Source organism: Callithrix jacchus, chromosome 3 (genome assembly GCF_049354715.1).
Source record: "Callithrix jacchus isolate 240 chromosome 3, calJac240_pri, whole genome shotgun sequence".
Taxonomy (NCBI): domain Eukaryota; kingdom Metazoa; phylum Chordata; class Mammalia; order Primates; family Cebidae; genus Callithrix; species Callithrix jacchus.
In genome coordinates this window covers 191,211,797-191,231,106 of record NC_133504.1, presented here as the reverse complement: position 1 = coordinate 191,231,106, position 19,310 = coordinate 191,211,797, and the positions used below count along the sequence as shown (strand labels likewise).

The 19,310-nt window shown below is 46.6% G+C and overlaps 1 protein-coding gene across 9 annotated transcripts in view; it reads left to right on the top strand.

Annotated features, from left to right (window-relative positions):
• NSD2 (nuclear receptor binding SET domain protein 2) overlaps positions 1-19,310 on the top strand; it is a 104,075-nt gene that overhangs the window by 47,524 nt on the left and 37,241 nt on the right. For 7 of the 9 annotated variants that reach the window (XR_013533231.1, XM_035294305.3, XM_035294300.3 and 4 more), the window contains 4 exons: positions 9,623-9,767; positions 13,413-13,531; positions 16,760-16,841; positions 17,937-18,061. Coding sequence is in view for 8 of the 9 variants with exons in the window: in XM_035294305.3 (XP_035150196.3) it covers positions 9,623-9,767; positions 13,413-13,531; positions 16,760-16,841; positions 17,937-18,061 (471 nt within the window). In the remaining variant the exon portion in view is untranslated. The remainder of the gene's footprint in view (positions 1-9,622; positions 9,768-13,412; positions 13,532-16,759; positions 16,842-17,936; positions 18,062-19,310) is intronic. The other 2 variants (XM_078367718.1, XM_035294306.3) reach the window with 1 other exon arrangement.

Genomic DNA, 19,310 nt, shown 5'->3' with positions numbered 1-19,310 from the left:
CACCTATAATCCCAGTACTTGGGGAGGCTGGAGCGGGAGGATTGCTTGAGCCACTGTACTACTCCAGTTTGGGTGACAGAGACTCTGGCTCAAAAAAAAAAAAATTCTTACGTGCCAAGGACGCCATGAACACAGTGAAAGGACAAATTCTGTAAAGAACCCAAACAATTCTGAAGGAGAAGAGGCAATTACAGAAGAGCCTGGAGAGCCAGCAAGTAGATGAAGAGATGCTGCTCACCTGCGGCAATGCCTCGGAAGCTGGACGTTACAGTCCTGATGGGATGGTCCTTCACAGTCGTCAGGTGAGCAGGCACCAAACTCAGAACGGCCAGGGCTTGGGAAGATGAGCAACAGTGAGCCTCCTCATACAATGCTGGTGAAACCTGTTTTGAGAGAAATTTGGCTGTATCTACTGAAATGGAAGATGTGCTTTTTTTTCCTTACAGTTTCCCTCCTATCTACCCTAGAGTAATTTTGCCCTTGCACCCAAAGAGAGACCACAGTCTGCAAAACCAAAAAGGTATCAAGTGAGGGACAGACTGTGGTACATTCCTGCAGTGTAACTACACATCAGTTAAAGTGAACTCACTGGATGTCGAAGAAGAAACAAATTGCTGAAGGATATGTAGATTCTGTCACTTGCGTAACGTTTGAAAAGGGCCGCATACCCACAATTGAGTTTAACCTGTCCTCTCTGCATCCATCCAAAAAGTGTAAGTGGGCAATTGTGAAGCTATGTGCCTCTGTCCAGGAGCCAAGAAATCTACCCCGGGAGGAGCCATTAACACCTGGTGGAGGAGCTATGGTTAGTGTTGGATATAAAATGATACAAAGCAGGCCAGGTACAAGGTGGGAGGATCACTTGAGGCCAGGAGTTTGAGACTAGCCTGGGCCGACATAGCAAGATCTTATCTCTACCAAAAATAAAAATAAAATAAAATGGTATAAAGTGCTCAGCAGTGTGTGGGCAGCCACTGTTTCAGCCATGTTGTGGGAGGGTGCAGTGGCAAGCTCTGAATGGACACCCCAGTATTTGACAGCTAGTCCTGCACAGGGTTGGGGAGGTGCTGTATGCTCTTGGGCCCTGGAAGCAGGGTGAGGCTCTGTTAGGTGGGAACTGCCCAGGCAGCCACTCTGGCATATTGCTTGGCTCTGTCTCCACAGTCTGTTCACTAGTTAGGAATTGTGGGAAAAAAAAAAAAACAGTGGATACCCGAGAATTAAAACCACTGTCCAAAGACCACCCTATTTGCTTTTTGGGACCCAAATTGATCTCAGATGGTCCTTATAGTACTAAGAAATGAGACAAAAGCAAAAGTACTAAAAGTACTAGAAAACCAAACTGAAGGTGTACAGTTAAAATTGAGTTCTTGGCAGGGTACAGTGGCTCACACCTGTAATCCTGGCACTTCAGGAGGCTGAGGTAGGCAGGCTGCTTGAGATTGGGAGTTCAAAAACAGCCTGAGCAACACGAGACCCCATCTCTATAAAAAAACAAGAAAATTAGCTGCACGTGATGGTGCCCACTTACAGTCTGGGCTACTCAGGAGGCCGAGGCAGGAGGATCACTTGAGCCTGGAAGGTCGAGGCTTCAGTGAGCCATGAGTGCACCACTGCACTCCAGTCTGCATGACAGAGCAAGACCCTGTCAAAAAAAAAACTACAAAAAATTGAGTTCTGTGTTAGTGTCCAACACTCTGCCTTGCTCACCCTGGGTGATTGGTATAATGCCCATGGGGCCTCTCTTCCCTCCGCTGGACTCAAGGGCTGAGTTGGAGGAATTTCATATTACCAGAAAAGGCAATGACTATTAGGGCACTCTTTAACTGTTCTGTAATAAGAAATTCTAACCTTGAGGAAGCTCCTCCCTGCTTACATCTATAACCTAGGTCTTTTTAGGTTGTTTTTTCTTTTTCAGGAGTGCTGATGCACACAAGATGGTTTTTGTTTGGTTGTCAGTAAACCAGTGGCCAACCCTTGAGGGATAGTCAGGTGGAGCTTTCCTCCTGCTTCCTGGACCTTCCTTTTCTAGGGTCCTTAGATGGAAGGCTGACGTCAGCATCTTTTGTTGACATTTGCTGACTCTTCAGTGGTCATTTTCTTTCTTTTTCTCTTTTTTTTTTTTTTTGAAATGGGGTTTTGCTCTGTTGACCAGGCTGGAGTGCAGTGACACCACCTTGGCCCACTGCATCCTCCTCCAGCTGGGTTTAAACAGTTCTCCTGCCTCAGCCTCCTGAGTTGCTGGGACCACAGGCACATGCCACCACGCCTGGCTAATTTTTGTATTTTTAGTAGAGATGGCATTTCACTCTGTTGGCCAGGCTGGTCTTGATGATCTGACCTCAAGTGATCCATCTGCCTTGGCTTCCCAAAGTGCTGGGATTACAAGCGTGAACCACTGCACCCAGTCTAGAAGTCATTTTCTAGCTTGCTTGCTTCTTACTAGTGAAGAAATGTACTGTACTTCTTTATATATATATAAAGATTTTTTGTTTTTGAGACAGGGTCTCACTCTGTCGTCCAGGCTGGAGTAAGTGGTGCATTCATGGCTCGGTGCAGCCTTGACCTCCCTAGGCTCAAGAGATTCTCCCACCTCAGCCTCCCTAGTAGCTGGGACTACAGGCTTGTGCCACCATGCCTGGCTAACTTTTCTTTTTTATTTTTATTTTTTTTTGGGACAGAGTCTTGTTCTGTCGCCCAGGCTGGAGTGCAGTGGTGTGATCTCAGCTCACTGCGACCTCTGCCTCCTGAGTTCAAGCAATTCTCCTGCCTCAGCCTCCTGAGTAGCTGGGACTGTAGACAGGTGCCACTATGCCTGGCTAATTGATGGGGTTTCATCATGCTGGCAAGGCTGGTCTTGAACTCCTGACCTCGTCGTGATCCACCCACCTCAGCCTCCCAAAGTGCTGGATTACAGGCCTGACGCTTTTCTATTTTTTATAGGGATAGGGTCTCGCTATGTTGCCCAGTCTAGTCTCAAATTCCTGGCCTCAAGCGATCCTCCTACCTCAGCCTCCCACAGTTCTGGGATCATAGACATGAGCTGCTGTACCCGGCTGGCTCCAGTATGAGCAGCATTTTCATTAACAGGCTTTTTTGGCCTGAGGTTTTTGTTTTGTTTTGTTTTTTTTAAAGATATAGTAGTCTTGTACTGTTGCCTGGGCTGGAGTGCAGTGGCATGATCTCGGCTCACTGTGACCTCTGCCTCCCGGGTTAAAACTATTCTCCTGCTTCGCCTCCCAAGTAGTTGGGATTACAGGCGCCCGCCACCATGCCTGGCTAATGTTTGTATTTATAGTAGAGACTGGGTTTTACCATGTTGGCCAGGCTGGTCTCAAACTCCTGACCTCAGGCGGTCCGCCTGCCTTGGCCTCCCAAAATGCTGGGATTATAGGTGCGAGCCACTATTCCTGGTTTGGCCTGAATTTTTTTTTTTTTTTTTTTTTTTTGAGACAGAGTCTTGCTGTGTTGTCCAGGCTGGAGTGCAGTGGCACAATCTTGTCTCACTGCAACCTCTGCCTCCCAGGTTCAAGCGATTCTCCTGCCTCAGCCTCCTAAGTAGCTAGGATTACAGGCACGTACCACCACCTGAGTAGCTAGGATTACGGGCACGTGCCACCACGCCCAGCTAATTTTTTTGTATTTGTAGACCAGGCTGGCAAGGCTGGTCTTGAACTCCTGACCTCGTGATCTGCCCGCCTCAGCCTCCCAAAGTGTTGGGATTGAATTTTTTTAAATTATTTTTTTTGAGGCAGGGTCTCTTTCCCTTGTCCAGGCTGGAGTGCAGTAGCACTATCTTAGCTCACTGCAACCTCTGCCTCCTGGGTTCAAGCGATCCTCTGTCCTGAGCCTCCCTAGTAGCTGGGACTACTGGCGTGCACCACCACACCTGGCTAGTTTTTGTATTTTTAGTAGAAATGGAGTTTCACCATCTTGGCCAGGCTGGTCTTAAACTCATGACCTCAGGTGATCTGCCCACCTTGGCCTTTCAAAGTGCTGGGTTACAGGCATGCGCCACTGTGCTGGCCTGAGTTTTTAATTTTTAAAGTCTTTTCCACCTTTCCTGATCGATTTTTTTTTTTTTTTTGAGACAGAGTCTAGCACTGCCAACTGGGCTGGAATGCAGTGGCACGACCTTGGTTCACTGCAGCCTTTGCCTCCTGGGTTCAGCTGATTCTCCTACCTCAGCTTCCTGAGTGGCTGAGATTACAGGTGCCCACCACTGTGCCCAGCTAATTTTTTGTATTTTTAATAGAGACGGGGTTTTACCATATTGGCCAGTCTGGTCTCAAACTCCTGACCTCATGATTCATCCACCTGAGCCTCCCAAAGTGCTGGGATTACAGGCATGAGCCACTGCACCCAACCTGATCCTAATTTTTACACATCCATTAGAGTGGGACCAGTGCTTTATGTCTCAGTTCTTTGTACATGCGTTGGTATTAGTTATGTATTATTGCATAACAACTTACCTCAAAACTTAGTGGCTTAAACCAGCAACATGCATTTATCTTCTTACAGTTTCTGTGGGCCGGGAATTGGGGAGCAGCTTAGCTTAGTGGTTCTGCCTCAGGGTCTCTTAAAGTTACATTTAAGATGTTACCTGGGTTACATCATCCTAAGGCTTGACTGGTGGTGAGGATCTGCTTCCAGGGTACCTACTTTACTCATACTGCTGGCAGGAGGCTTCGGTTCCACACCATGAGGTCCTCTCCACAGGGGTGCTGGCATGTCCTCACAACACAATGGAGGCTGGCTTTCTCCAGAGCAAGTAATGCAAGAGAGAGCAAGGTGGATATCTTTTATGCCCTAGACTTGGAGTCATATGCATTCATTTCTGTACTGCAATACTGGCTACTCCATAACCAATAGTGGGGGCTTGAGCTCCAGGAGGCAGGGCTCATGGAGGGGTGAGGGGCCATCTTGGAGCATGTTCTCTGAAGTCTGAAAGCAAAAGAAAACTCTAAAAAGATGTTGGGGGTTAGCGGTGGCTCACGTCCACACTTTGGATCGCCCAGCACTCTGGGAGGCCAAGGCAGGCAGATCACTTGAGGTCAGGAGTTTGAGCCCAACCTGGCCAACATGATGAAACCCCATCTCTACTAAAAATACAAAAATTAGCCAGGTGTGGTGGCACTCATCTGTAATCACAGCTACTCAGAAGGCTAAGATGGGAGAATTGCTTGAACCCAGGAGGCAAAGGTTGCAGTGAGCTGAGAGATCACACCACTGCACTCCAGCCTGGGCCACAGTGAAACTCTGTCTCAAAAAAAAAAACAAAGGCTTGTAGGGAGCAGGTGGTATGGAGGAGGGGAATGTGATCTGAAGACACTGCAGTATAATTTGTAGAGTCTTCGATTGATTGGCAATGCTTTAGTCAGCTTTGGTTTTCCATGTTTTGTGGTATGTTTTAAATTTTTATTTTTGAGACAGAATCTTAACTCTGTTTCCCAGGCTGGAACGCAGTGGTGCAATCATGGCTCACTACAGCTTTGAACTCCAAGGCTCCCACCTCAGTTTCCCAAGTAGCTGTGACTACAGGTACATGCCATCATGCCCAGCTAATTAAAAAAAAAAAAAAATCCGGAGTTTCGCTCTTGTTACCCAGGCTGGAGTGCAATGTTGTGATCTCGGCTCACTGCAGCCTCCGCCTCCTGGGTTCAGGCAATTCTCCTGCCTCAGCCTCCCGAGTAGCTGGGATTACAGGCACGTGCCACCATGCCCAGCTAATTTTTTGTATTTTTAGTAGAGACGGGGTTTCTCCATGTTGACCAGGATGGTCTCAATCTCCTGACCTCATGATCCACCAGCCTCGGCCTCCCAGTAAAAAAATATATTTTTTAAAGAGATGGGATCTTGCTATGTTGCCTAGGCTGGTCTCAAACTTGTGGCCTCAAGTGATCCTCCCACTAAGGCCTCCCAAAATGTTGGGATTATAGGCATGAGCCACTGCATCCAGCCTGTTTTTGTTATGTTAAAAATGAAGAAGTGGTCACTATGGAGTGCTTATCACATGTCAGCCACTTTGCCAGTGTGTTATGGTACAAAAGTGTATCTGCTCCTCAAAATGGCCTTATAAGGTAGGTATAAATGATCTCTGTTTTATAGCTGGCTAGCCTGAACTTAAAGTTGTAAGGTTTCAGTGAGATGATGTAGTCAGGAGGTAGGAGAATTGGGACCTGACCCTAATTGTGTGCATGAGCTTGCACTTTTGTGTAATTATTTATTTGAGGCGGAGTCTCCCTCTTTCGCCTAGGCTAGAATGCAGTGGTGTGATCTCGGCTCACTGCAACTTCTGCCTCCTAGGTTCAAGCGATTCTCCTGTCTTAGCCTCCTGAGCTGCAGGGACTACAGGCAAGCATTACCACGCCCTGCTGAGTTTTTGCATTTAGTAGAGACAGGGTTTCACCGTGTTAGCCAGGATGGTCTCGGTCTCCTAACCTTGTGATCTGCCCGCCTCGGCCTCCCACAGTGCTGGGATTACAGGTGTGAGCCACTGTGCCCAGCTGCTTTTGTGCTTTTAGAAGTTGTAACCATCATACCATATGGTTTCACTGTAAAGCTGGGAGACTTCAATGAGGAGTCATTGCTCTGTTAGCCTAATGTGATGATGACACCTTCCTGGCTTCCCTCACAGAACCTGTCTGTGGGGGCAGAGGTTACCTGTATTGGCTGGGCAGCTGGTAGGTCCAGATGGTTGATGGTAACCAGCTAACATTAACCTGATGGTTTCTTACCACTGCCAGGTGGAACATAAAATATGAGAGACGAAACATGAGCAGGCAACCGCCAGCTCACCCCAGACAGCAAGCACTGTGTGGCAGAAATGGTGGCTCTGTCACAGCTTTATCTCCTGTCGTTAATACAGAGTGCTGTGTAAATACTTGTTGAATGAATTAACAAAAGTAACATCATCACTGAAACTTAAAGGAACAAAGTTAGCTGGGGGAGGGGAAGAAACGTTTGAGGGAGAGTGTGTGTGGCCTGTGGGGGCAGTAGGAGGTGGAACCTGATGTGTACACAGCCTGCTGGGACCTGTGTCCTGTATAGCTTCAGTGTTGAGTTGTTAGATGAGAGAAGGTGGGGAGAAGGTTAATGCTGGATCACACGGGACCTTAGAAGTCTTTGCTAAACAGCTGCAATTTTACCCTAGGAGTAAGGAGTGGGAGCTATGATCCCTCTGGTTGCAGGAGTAGGGCTTTTTGGGTTGGGAGTGTCAGGAGGTAGATGGACGGGATTGAGAGTCAGGAGACTGGTTGCTGAAATTTCAATCAGAAATCATGTTGGGCACATAAAGAGGGCTGAGGAGTGGAGCTGCCCAGCCCAGCACAGGATTTAGATGGAAAAGAAAGGGTGATTGCAGGAAGCTTGGGACTCTGCTTTGATGAAGCAGCAGAGGACACTGTTACGATTCATCCTAACTGGGGGCTCTAGAGTCGTGGTGGCTGCTGGGGGGCAGAGGTGGGTGGGAGGGCAGTAGGCCCACGAAGGAATGTGCCGTGTTTGAGGAAAGGAGAGGCAGGTGTGCTGTGGATCTGAAGTCCTGTGCAGAAACTGTTGCTGAATGAAGAGCTGAGGCCCTTGGAGCTTGAAAAGTTGGGAGTGGATAGGCTCATGGAGTGGGTCAGGGCAGCAGACAGGACAGGACCTGCTCGGTTGGGAGGGGTGTGGCAGGAGCAGTCATATGCAGGGATGGGGACGGGGACCCCACAGGGAACACTTGTGCAGTGCTGGAGGTCAGACCCAGACCTGGAACTGCAGAAGGCGTCCTTGACGTGGGAGATCCTAGGTGGTTAGGCTGGGGGTGTCTGCAGGTTGCTGCTTACCCCAGTCTAGAGAGGTGGTGGGTGGGCACTGGTGGGTGTTAGTGTCCAGGCCAGGGTGAGGACCAGAGGGAGTGGAGCACATGACTCATCCAGGCAGCAGGAGGGCAGATGGTGGGGCCATGGGAAGCTGTAAGAAGCCTTCTGTAGCTGGGTGCGGTGGCTCAAGCCTGTAATCCCAGCACTTTGGGAGGCTGAGGCAGGTGGATCACGAGGTCAAGAGATCGAGACCATTCTGGTCAACATGGTGAAACCCTGTCTCTACTAAAAATACAAAAAATTAGCTGGGCACGGTGGCGCGTGCCTGTAATCCCAGCTACGCAGGAGGCTGAGGCGGGAGAATTGCCTGAACCCAGGAGGTGGAGGTTGCAGTGAGCTGAGATCGCGCCATTGCACTCCAGCCTGGGTAACGAGCAAAACTCCGTCTCGGGAAAAAAAAAAGAAAGAAAAAGAAGCCTCTGTAGTGACTGTCTTGTGATGAGGGGTTTGGGTTTGGGGGCAGAAACCTGTTGGCTGGGCAGGTGATAGATAGGTCCAGGTGGTAATGGTAACTGGCCAACATTAACCTGATGGTGCCTTACCACTGCCAGGTGGAGTGTTAACTACCCTCATTTCAGAGACAGTGCCTTCACTTGCCCAAGTCCACTGAACTACCTAGTAGAGGAGCCAACCTCAGAGCCGAGTCTGGCTCTGGAGCATCCTGGTTGGTGCCGAGGCAGTCAGCAGACTGTTTCCAAAGGGCAATGAGGGTTCTGTCCTGATTGCTCAGCTCTGCTGTTGTGGCAGGAAGACAGCCACGGGCAGTGTGGGAACAGTGTGTGGGGCTGAGATCCAATAAAACATTGTGGGCACTTCTTTGAATTTCCTGTAATTTTTGTGTCTGAAATATTACTGCATTTTCAGACATTGAACAGAAACGGGTGGTGGGTTACAACTGGCTGGCAGGCACTGTGTCGCGCTCTTGAGATCGTGGCTCTTGGACTTGGGGACACATTAGCAACCCCCGGGAAACCTTTGAATCATGAGGCCAGACCCGCCATGTGAGGTTGGTCTTGGGTGGGACCTAAGCACGATGGCTTTTGAAACCCTCAGGTTATTACCACGGGCAGCCAAGGCCCCAGGATCAGAATTCAGTGTGGCTGTGTATCACCTAGAGACCTTGTGAAAGTGCAGATTCCTGGTAGGCAGGTTGGGGTGGGGCCTGGGAGTCTGCATTTCTAGCATGCTCCAGGTGCTGATGCGGCAGCCTTGGTGTGACTGGAGGGTAGGGAAGCCTTGTCTCGTGACTGTGCTGCAGGGTTGTCTCCATGTGCTGGCCTGGGCTGTGACAGAAGCCAGCTCGCACTCCTTAGTATGTGCCTTCACCCCTGCCCAGTGAGGACACAGAGCAGGGCCCACCTCCATGCTCAGGGGCAGTGTTCCTGTGGCACTGGCTTTACAGCTGATTTTTCAAGGGTGCCTAGAGGCTGGGTCTTACAGTGCGTTAGTGGTTTTGGAAAAGTGCGTGTTTGTGTGTTTATGTGTGCATATATATTTGTCATTTATCATTTCCAACATTTACAGAAGTAGAGTTGAATTTGTTTTCACCAGCACCATTCTTATTTATGAGTTTTCAGTGAGTCACAGCATCAGTTAAGCGCTATTTTTCTTTGAAGCTTTTATGGACATATTTCCTTGATGTGGGAATAAAAAAGCCACGCACTGAGTTCTAAAGGGTCATGCATTTGGTTTCATGCAAAACAAAACCCGGTGAGTTTTATGGATTTAACTTCTTAGTATACCTTCTCCCTTGCCCACAGGTGGTGGCCGAGCACCCAGATGCTTCAGGTGAGGAGATTGAAGAGCTGCTCAGGTCACAGTGGAGTCTGCTGAGTGAGAAGCAGAGAGCCCGCTACAACACCAAGTTTGCCCTGGTGGCCCCTGTCCAGGCTGAAGAAGACTCTGGTAAACATTGTGCTATGCTGATGTCCTCCACTTAGGTTGATGGGTGTAGTGTAGCAAGCTGAGCTCTGGTCTTGGAATTGTAGGGCAGTGTGTCCACTCTCCCCGTTTCTGACCCGTGGGGTTTGGGCCAGCAGTCCAGTTGGCGTTTAGTCACAGTAAAAACAGCCTCTGCCGTCTGTGTTTCCTGGCTCATGAGAGCTGTTCTGTGTGGTCCCAATTCCAGGCTTACATGGTGTGGTAGGGTCAGCCTTCAGGCCTTTACTTCCAGGGAGGCCGCACTTCCCATGCTTCTCAGAGCAACCCTCCTGGTTTGGCTGTAGTCTGCACCTCAGGGGGCCTGAGTCTGGGCAGCTCCTGGCCTGTTTGCCTGAGTGCTTGTAGGGCAAGAAGAGTGACTGGACTGACCTTGAATTCAAGCATCCTTTGGTTGTTCCTAGGCCTTGGGCTTAAAAAACAAAAAGTGCTGCTTTGCTTTGAGCAGTGGCAAGAGGAGGAGAGTTGACACTGTAAGATGATTTGGAGATGTGTAACAATGGTTAGATTTGTGATATGTGTGTGCTGGACACAAATTGTAGAAAACTGACATTTGAATGTAAAAATAACTGTGGCATATTTGGGCATCAATTTAAAATGCAAAAAAAGTGCCGTATCTCTGAAGGTTCGTCATTGAGGAGCTTTGGAGAGGCCAAACATGAAGTGTTTTAAGATTCACCTAAAAAGAGGTTGGGGCCCAGAAGTGATGGGGTCTGGCCACATGAACCTGCTGTCACCTTTCTCTGATGTTTTCGTCTTGATTTAGGTGTTTCTAGATCTCTTTATTAACTATCTCATTAATCTTGAATTGTGTTCAATTTGCTCAGTGTTCATTGCAAATACTACAGTTTAGAATAGCAAGGATATTGAGGACTTTCCTATTTTCTTTAAAAGAAGATACACCTTATTCTATCAATACACTAAATTTAGAGATGTGTTTCTTTTAAATGACTGGCTTATTTAAAAATCAGCTGGCTCTTCCTGAAGCTAGATTCAGCTTACCCTCAAAGTGTAAGCATAAATTTGATTGTGTTATATTTTGCTGAGTGCTTAATGGATACAAGTGACAGGTGAGTTTCTGCCCACAGTATGTGTCAGGTGTGTGCAGGTTCCCTTTAATCCTGACTTTAGGGTGACCCTGGTGCAAACAACTAAGATGGCGCACCACATCTGTGTCATGTGCCCATGGCCTCAGTGTTAGAAATCTACACAGGTGTCTGGGCGCGTTGGGTCACGCCTGTAATCCCAACACTTAAAGAGGCCAAGGTGGGTGGATCACTTGAGGCCAGGAATTTAAGATCAGCCTGGCCAACTTGGTGAAACCCCATCTCTGTTAAAGATACAAAAAATTAGCCAGGCCTGGTGGTAAATGCCTGTAATCCCAGCTACTCGGGAGGCTGAGGCTGGGATTACTCGGCCTCAGCATCCCGAGTAGCTGGGATTACAGGCATCAAGATGAGAATCTCTTGAACCTGGGAGTCAGAGGTTGCAGTGAGCCAAGATTGTGCCACTGCACTTTAGCCAGGCTGACAGAGCAAGACTCCATCTCAAAACGAAAAAGGAAAAAAATCCATACAGATGCCTCTGTTGCTTGTTTCTATAAGTAACAGCTGCTACCTCATTCTGGATGAATGGAGAGGTGCTTAGGAGGTGCTGTGTTGAGGATGAGCTGTGTCAAGGACCTTGCCTGTGGGAAATTGAGGCGCCAGGCTGTCATTGTGTCCATGAACAAATGTTCTGAGGGCAGACCTGCTGAGGGTGTCCTTGAGAGTTTCATTGGCTGTGCCATGTGGTGCCTATGCCTGCCAGTGTGGCTAAGTGGGTCCTGCTGCCGACCATTCCATGGGCCTCTTCCCTAGGCTGCCTTTGCGCCAGCCTGCAATGGTATTGGCCAGGAGTGGAGCTTTATGAGGGCTGCTTGCCTGGCCCCCATCACACCAGGCCGGAGCTGCAGCTGGTAAGGGCCCCACACTCTGGCTGCTGACTCTTCTTTAGCATTGGCCTCAGGCCTAGGCCCGAGGTGAGGCTCTGTAAACGCTTTGGCACCAGGGCATGGACGCTTTCTTGTGCCTCTGCCTGAGGCCTTGCTGGACACTGTGGAATTTAGCACTCTTGCTGGTGTCTTCTGTCCCGACAGTAGTGGGGCTTGTGTCCTTCTGCAGGATGTTTTATGAACAGCCCATTAATAAAAACCCTGAGCCTCTGTAAAGCAGTCATGCAAATGAAGATATTAGATTTGTATTTAAAATAAACATTGGCATGTTGAAATTAATCATCTCTCTAGAATTTGTACTCTTATTTCACACCTTACCATCTTAGGTCTGTATTGTTTGGATGCCTTAGGTCTTGGATTAGCTACTATTTCTGTGAACGCCTAACCCATGGCTGAGCTGAGCAAACATCAAGGAATTCCTTAGTTTGCAGTTATAAATGTTGTGTTACTACCTAACATGGTTCTTTAAAGAAATGTTTAAGAAGTAGCAAGTTTTTTTTTTTTTTTTTTTTTTCCTGAGACGAGTCTTGTTCTGTTGCCCAGGCTGGAGTGCAGTGATGTGATCTCGGCTCACTGCAACCTCCATCTTCTGGATTCAAGCAATTCTCCTGCCTCAGCCTCCCGAGTAGCTGGGACTACAGGTGCATGTCACCATGCCCAGCTAATTTTTTGTATTTTTAGTAGAGACATGATTTTACCGTGTTAGCCAGGATGTACTTGATCTCCTGACCTCATGATCCGCCCACCACAGCCTCCCAAAGTGCTGGGATTGATTACAGGCATGAGCCATCCTGCCTGACCAGCAAGTTACATTTTTTTTCAAAGTGCAACTTAAATTCCACAAGTCTTTGAATATTAGTAAGGAAAAGATTTTTTTTAAATACTGGGTTATCGGGAGGCAGAGGTTACAGTGAGCCAAGATCGCGACAGTGCACTCCAGCCCGGGCTAGAAGAGCAAAATTCTGTCTCCCAAAACATATAAATAAATAAATAAAATAAAATACTGGTTTATATTTTAATTTAATGCTTTAATATATTAAAATATAATTATAAGGCCGAACATGGTGGCTCATGCCTGTAATCCCAGCACTTTGGGAGGCCAAGGTGGGCAGATCACAAGGTCAGGGGTTTGAGACCAGCCTGACCAACTTGGTGAAATCCCGTCTCTACTAAAAATACAAAAATTAGCTGGGCATGGTGGTGCATGTCTCTAATCCTAGCTACTCAGCAGTCTGGGACAGGAGAATTGCTTGAACCTGAGAGGCAAAGGTTGCAGTGAGCCAAGATCGTGCCACTGGACTCCAGCCTGGGCAACAGAGCAAGATTCCATCTCAAAAAAAAAAAATATATATATATATGTGTGTGTGTGTGTGTGTGTGTACATATATATGTATATTTATAACATGCTAATATAATCTCTAAGGTTAAATACAGTTGACAGTTTTTTGTTGTAAAGAGATTTGATCTGTAAGACATAAGCCCTGGAAATCAGCAGGGTTACAGGAAACCCATCATGGGCTGGATCTGTATGTTGAATGCCCTGGGTAGGTTCTTACAGTGCTTCGAAGGCAGGTTTTGGAGTGGTTTTCATGTATGGTTTCCCCATCTCCCATTCCAAGGTAACATAAATGGGAAAAAAAGAAACCACCCAAAGAGGACACAGGACCCTACAGAAGATCTTGAAGCTGAAGACACACCCAGGAAAAGACTCAGGACGGACAAGCACAGTCTTCGGAAGGTAATTATGTTCCAGGTTTGCCTGACCTGTCAGAGTGTGTGCCGCGTGACTCTTGGTGCCACCATTTTCCTGCATGGGAGCACACATGAGATGCAGATGATGGTGCACTCAGTTCCTCCCAGGCTGGTATTCAGCAGAAGGCTTGCTTTTCTCACAGAACCTCATTGAGAAAGGCTGCCTAACAAAGCAAGTTCTTACCCGCCAGGGATATTATCACAGAAACCAATGATATGTTGCTCTCCAAGAAAACAGACATCCAAATGCTTTGAGTAATACTTGTTTTTTAGATTATACAAAATTGTCATTAAAAATGACTTCTTGGGCCAGGTGTGGTGGCTCACGTCTGTAATCCCAGCACTTTGGGAGGCTGAGGCAGGTGGATCCCTTGAGGTCAGGAGTTTGAGACCAGCTTGGCGAACATGGTGACACCCCGTTCTAAAAATACAAAAAATTAGCCTGGCGTGTTGGTGTGCATCTGTAATCCCAGCTACCAGGGAGGCTGAGGCAGGAGAATCTTTTCAATCTGGGAAGCAGAGGTTGCTGTGAGCTGAGATTGTGCCACTGCTCTCCAGCCTGGGCAACAGAGCAAGATCCTGTCTCAAAAAAAAAAAAAAACCAAAAACCAAAAAAAACCCCATAACCTATCTATAGGGCTTATTATTCAGGGTGTAAGTAATGAACTGGCATGAAAGTCCATTAGAGATAATGTGTTACATGTCAATAAATAAAATGTCAAAAATTCATTAAAGGCATTGAACCTAGATTTTATAGACTCATTTAGTTCATTAGTAATTCATGTTATTGTTCACTGAATGGGAATACTAAACAACCTGTGCAGGAAAAGGGCAACATAGATACAAAGCCAAGCCCAGGTCCTTGTGCTCCTTGCTTACTGCCAGCATGTGTTTGCCTGGTACCTGCAGGGGAGTGAAACCAACCAGGGTCCATATATCTAAAGAGGCCCTGGGTTATTTTGTTTAGCATCTGGTGCCCATGCCTGTAGAAGACGTGAGCCCTTTTCCTAGTGGAGTAGTTCCATTCATTTCACCTGTCTCAGATGTCCAGTTAACTTTCTCATGAACTGAGACTTGACTTTGTACTTTGTTTGAATTTCTATTTAATTTGATAATAGTTTTGGCTGGGTGCGGTGGCTCACGCTTGTAATCCCAGCACTTTGGGAGGCCGAGGTGGGCGGATCACCTGAGGTCAGGAGTTCGAGACCAGCCCGGCCAACATAGTGAAACCTTGTCTCTACTAATAATACAGAAATTAGGTGGGCATGGTGGCACGTGCTTGTAATTCCAGCTACTCGGGAGGCTGAGGCAGGAGAGTCACTTGAACCTGGGCGGAGGTTGCAGTGAGCTGAGATCGCGCCACTGCACTCCAGCCTGGGCGACAGAGGGAGACTCCGTCTCAACAACAACAACAACAACAAAAAATCAAAACAAAAAAATTAGTTCTGGCAGAGCAGTTGTAGATTTGTAATTTTGAATAAAGCTTTATCCTGTCTTTCACTGATCTAAATTAAAATGCTTTTTAAATTTTATTTCAAAGAATGGAAAATAAATCTCACATATTGCTAAGTTGTAAATATGTGGACACTGTATCATCTATCTTATTTCTTTACATTTGTATTTGTAGTTGAGAGGAGCAGGCAGCTCCTGGCCCAGTTTTCTGGCCAACAGAGCATTCTTCTGGGGCACTTGCCATCAGGTGAGGTTGTTGACTGATCAGGTGTTCAGCAGTAAACTAGGTCAGATTCACCTGTAGTCACTAAGGTGTGTAGTTACCAGGAAGCATGCACTTAATATTTGCTCTGGTCACCATTTTATTTTTATTACTTTTATTTTTCTTGAGAGGGAGTCTTGCTTTGTTCCCCAGGCTGGAGTGTAGTGGTGCAGTCCCCGCTCACTGTAACCTCCGCATCCTGGATTCAAGCGATTCTCCTGCCTCGGCCTCCCAAGTAGCTGGGATTTTAGGTGCATGCCACCATGTCTAGCTAATTTTTTTTGTATTTTTAGTACAGACAGGGTTTCACCATGTTGGTCAGGCTGGTCTCAAACTCCTAACCACAAGTGATCCACCTGCCTTGGCCTCCCGAAGTGCTGGGATTAGAGGCGTGAGCCACTGCGCCTGGCCAGGTTACCTTTTATTAAAGCAGTCCTTTGCCAGCAATCATACTGAAACTGGTTGCTTTGAAATATTTGTGTAAATGATATACCTAAAAAATGTGTGACCCTGGACACTCAAAATATCAAATTTACATTAAGTGGCTAGTAATGTTTTATTAGCTCTTATCTCAGGAGATAGCACGTGATAAAAAGTAGTAGTGGTGTCTCCTTGGATCTGGTTTTTATAAACCTGAGCCATATCACATATGACTCCCAGTGTGCACTGAGCACTTCTGATATGCTGGGCATTCACCTTTCACCTTGTCCATGATCCTCTGCATCCCACCCCACTGCATCCTGTCTCACCAGCCCTGGTTCCAGGCAGATGAGTGAGATTGGGAGTCTGCCTCCTGGGATGGCAAGTCTCCCCTGGGCAGCGCTGCTCTAGTGCTGTGGGGGCAGGGCATTTTCAGCCACACCCTTCGGAATCTCAGCCCTTAATAAAAGCTTCATGATCCCTTTTCTTTCTCTCTCTCTCTCTCTCTCTCTCTCTCTTTTTTTTTGCTTTTCTCACTTGTGACATATTTTACTGATGATCTTTGTATATTAGGTGTATCTGGAGTTTGTCTAAAATATGGAAATCCTCAGTGTAGTGATACTAGTAATATTGGCCCTGACTTAGCAGGGCTGAGTCTAACTTGATTGGGTGCCTCTTGAATAGAAGGATCGATTTTTTCCCCATGTTCATGCTCTGCTTTGGGTTCAGTGGAGAGTCTAGGTGCATGTTGAATACGACTCGTATCAGGTATCTTAACCACATGACTGCAGCAGGTCTTGGCGTGGCCCCGCCCACCTCGCCCTCCTGACAGATGCGAGAGCGGGAGGTGCGAAGAAAGAATCAGTCCAGATTGTGAAAAAATGTCTGAAATTGGGCAACCACGGATGACTTGTGTGTGCGGAACACATTTCCAAAGGAAGGAGTTTCTGCCACGAAACTTTTCAGCAACCTGTGTTCATTCACATGAGGAGATTTTTTTTCCTTTCTTTTCCTTTTGTTCTTTTTCTTTTTTTCTTTTTTTTCTTTTCTTTTTTTTTTTTTTTTTTTTTTAAATAATAGAGAGACACAATCACTGACAAAACGGCCAGAACAAGCTCTTACAAGGCCATGGAGGCAGCCTCCTCGCTCAAGAGCCAGGCAGGTAATGTGGTCAGCGCCCCTTCCTTCTTGGCTTCTGGGTGCTCAGGCTGGGCTGGGTGGGTGGGCTGAGAGTGTGAAAGGGGCAGGCTGGGGCTGGTGATGGGGAACAGGGCAGGGGAGGGATCCACAATTAAGCTAGGACTGAATAAAAAGGAAAGGAGGTTCTTCTGCAGTTGAAAAATAAACTGTTTTAATGTGTATGTTGTTTTGAAGTATTTGGCTAAATTTTATTGAAGTTACTTTTTACTTGGCTCTATTATTTTCAATTAAAATTTTTACTGGAAAAGTGGTTTCAACCAGAAGTTTTCAGGTTTCTTTCTTGATGGTGCCAGTTGCTACTGTAGATTCTGTCACCTTTTGGTACCCTGACCCTCTGTGTATGTAAGCTCACTGTTAGGACTTGTTATTTATATTTCACATCTAAAGAAACTAATAACTTTAAAAACAGTAAGAGGGGAAGTCACACTTCCTTTTACCTTTTACTTATCTTTTTGAAATACCTGTTTTCTCCCTTATCGAAGAAGTCATACCTTCTCCAGCTCTTAATTAGAAAGGAAAACAAAACCCTGGGGGAAGAGAGTGAGTGGAGATTAGAAATGGCTCTGTTTTTCTTGTTTTGCATGAGGTGTTCGACCGGTTTTTAAACAACAGTTAAACAGACTCTTTTAGAAAAAAAACTTTGTGAGCAATTGGACATTTGAACGCTGACTGATATAAGAACACTGTTACTTTTAAGTATGAGAGTGGTATTGTGGTTACATGTAAGACTTTATGTTTAGAGATTTGTGCTAAACTTTTTATGGATGAAATTATATGTCTGGGATTTGCTTCAGAATAATCTGGCAGGGGGACGTGGAACCAGGTGTGGATGGAGCCACGCTGGCCCCAGGGTGATGTTTTTTGGGGCCAGGTAGCAAGGACATGGGGTTCATTGTACAGTTTCTCTGCTTTTGTTCCATGATAAGTTAAGCCAGAAGGACAAAGGACCTCAGAAGATTCATCTTTAGAACTTCACTTATTTGAGGGGTAATTTTAAAGCAGTAAAAAGATTGAGGATTTATGATTTGAAACTTTACAAACCAAAATTATTTTACAGCAACGAAAAATCTGTCTGATGCATGCAAACCACTGAAGAAGCGAAATCGGGCTTCCACGGCAGCATCTTCAGCTCTTGGGTTTAGCAAAAGTTCATCTCCTTCTGCATCCTTAACTGAGAATGAGGTAAAATAATAATAATAATAATAACCATGGCATTGGTGTGAAGGCCATTTAGCTGCCCACGCTGCAGTGTGAGTAACGCTCAGACTTCATAAGCACAGCATTGGTGCCCGCCGCCGGTGCAGGTGCTTTAGGGCCTCTTGGCTATCTCAGATTCATGAAATGGACAAACAGTGCACTGTTAGTTTATTTGAGCACTTTTTATACACACACACAGTGTGTACATGTACAGATATACTTCAGTCTTAATGCAGTTTCATAGTTCTTAAAATCTGTCTTAAGAATGTTTTGTTCTGTGTAGCCCTCACACTGTAAGAGTTCGCATGGAAGTAAGTCTGCGTTGGTTCTGACAGGACACAGCGTCAGTTGAGCTGACATCCTGGGTGGGGTGGAGGGCAACTCACACACCACACCTGATTCCTGTTGCTTCCAGACCTAGGCTCATGGAGGAAGCCAAAGATTTCTTTGTTCTCATCCATTTCATGACTTTGGTCCTTTAAATTCTGGCACATTTTCAGTTACTTGAGTGTTGAGGTGAGCCAGAACTACCATTGTAATATGACTCCTGTGTTCTGGACTTGCAGAATATATGACAGCAAAATAATAGTCATTTGAGGCTGCTGCCTGCCACCATTATAACATGACACCTAGACTTCATTATCAAACCTAACTTTTTTGCTCTTGCCACAAACAAATAGCCACAGGATGTAGGTGTGACACTTTTTTGTTCAGAGGTAGTTTTGGTTTCCTGATTTTTAGGGATTACCTTCTTAGATCTTTGGAGTTTTAATTTCTCGTCATTTGGTTCTCTGTGATGCTGTTTTTCTCATTGTAGACATGAGTCCTGTTTTTGTCATATTTAAGAGGAGATGATAACTGGGGGCCTTTTTGGAACAACAGGGTAGTGAGGCAAGGGATGGACAGGCCCCTTACTCTTGCTGACTCAGAAGGGGCAGCACTTCTGACCAGGTCTCTGCCATGGTCCCCAGGAGGGAGGGATATGCCTCAGTTGTTTCCCCTCATTAGAGGAGGGTAGGCTTTCATGGAGGAAGGTCAGGGATCTGGGCAACCTGTGAGGGCTCAGAGAGCTCTGCGACTTGCCGCTCTGAATCTTCAGTGATGGTGCAGATAGCGACCACTTCTCCAAGTGGGATTTTCCGTAGTAACTCAAACCAACTCAATAGTGGTCAAGACCTGCTCACGGATGGTGGGACTGGGGCTGGTTTACAGTTTGATACGTGTAGGTAACTAG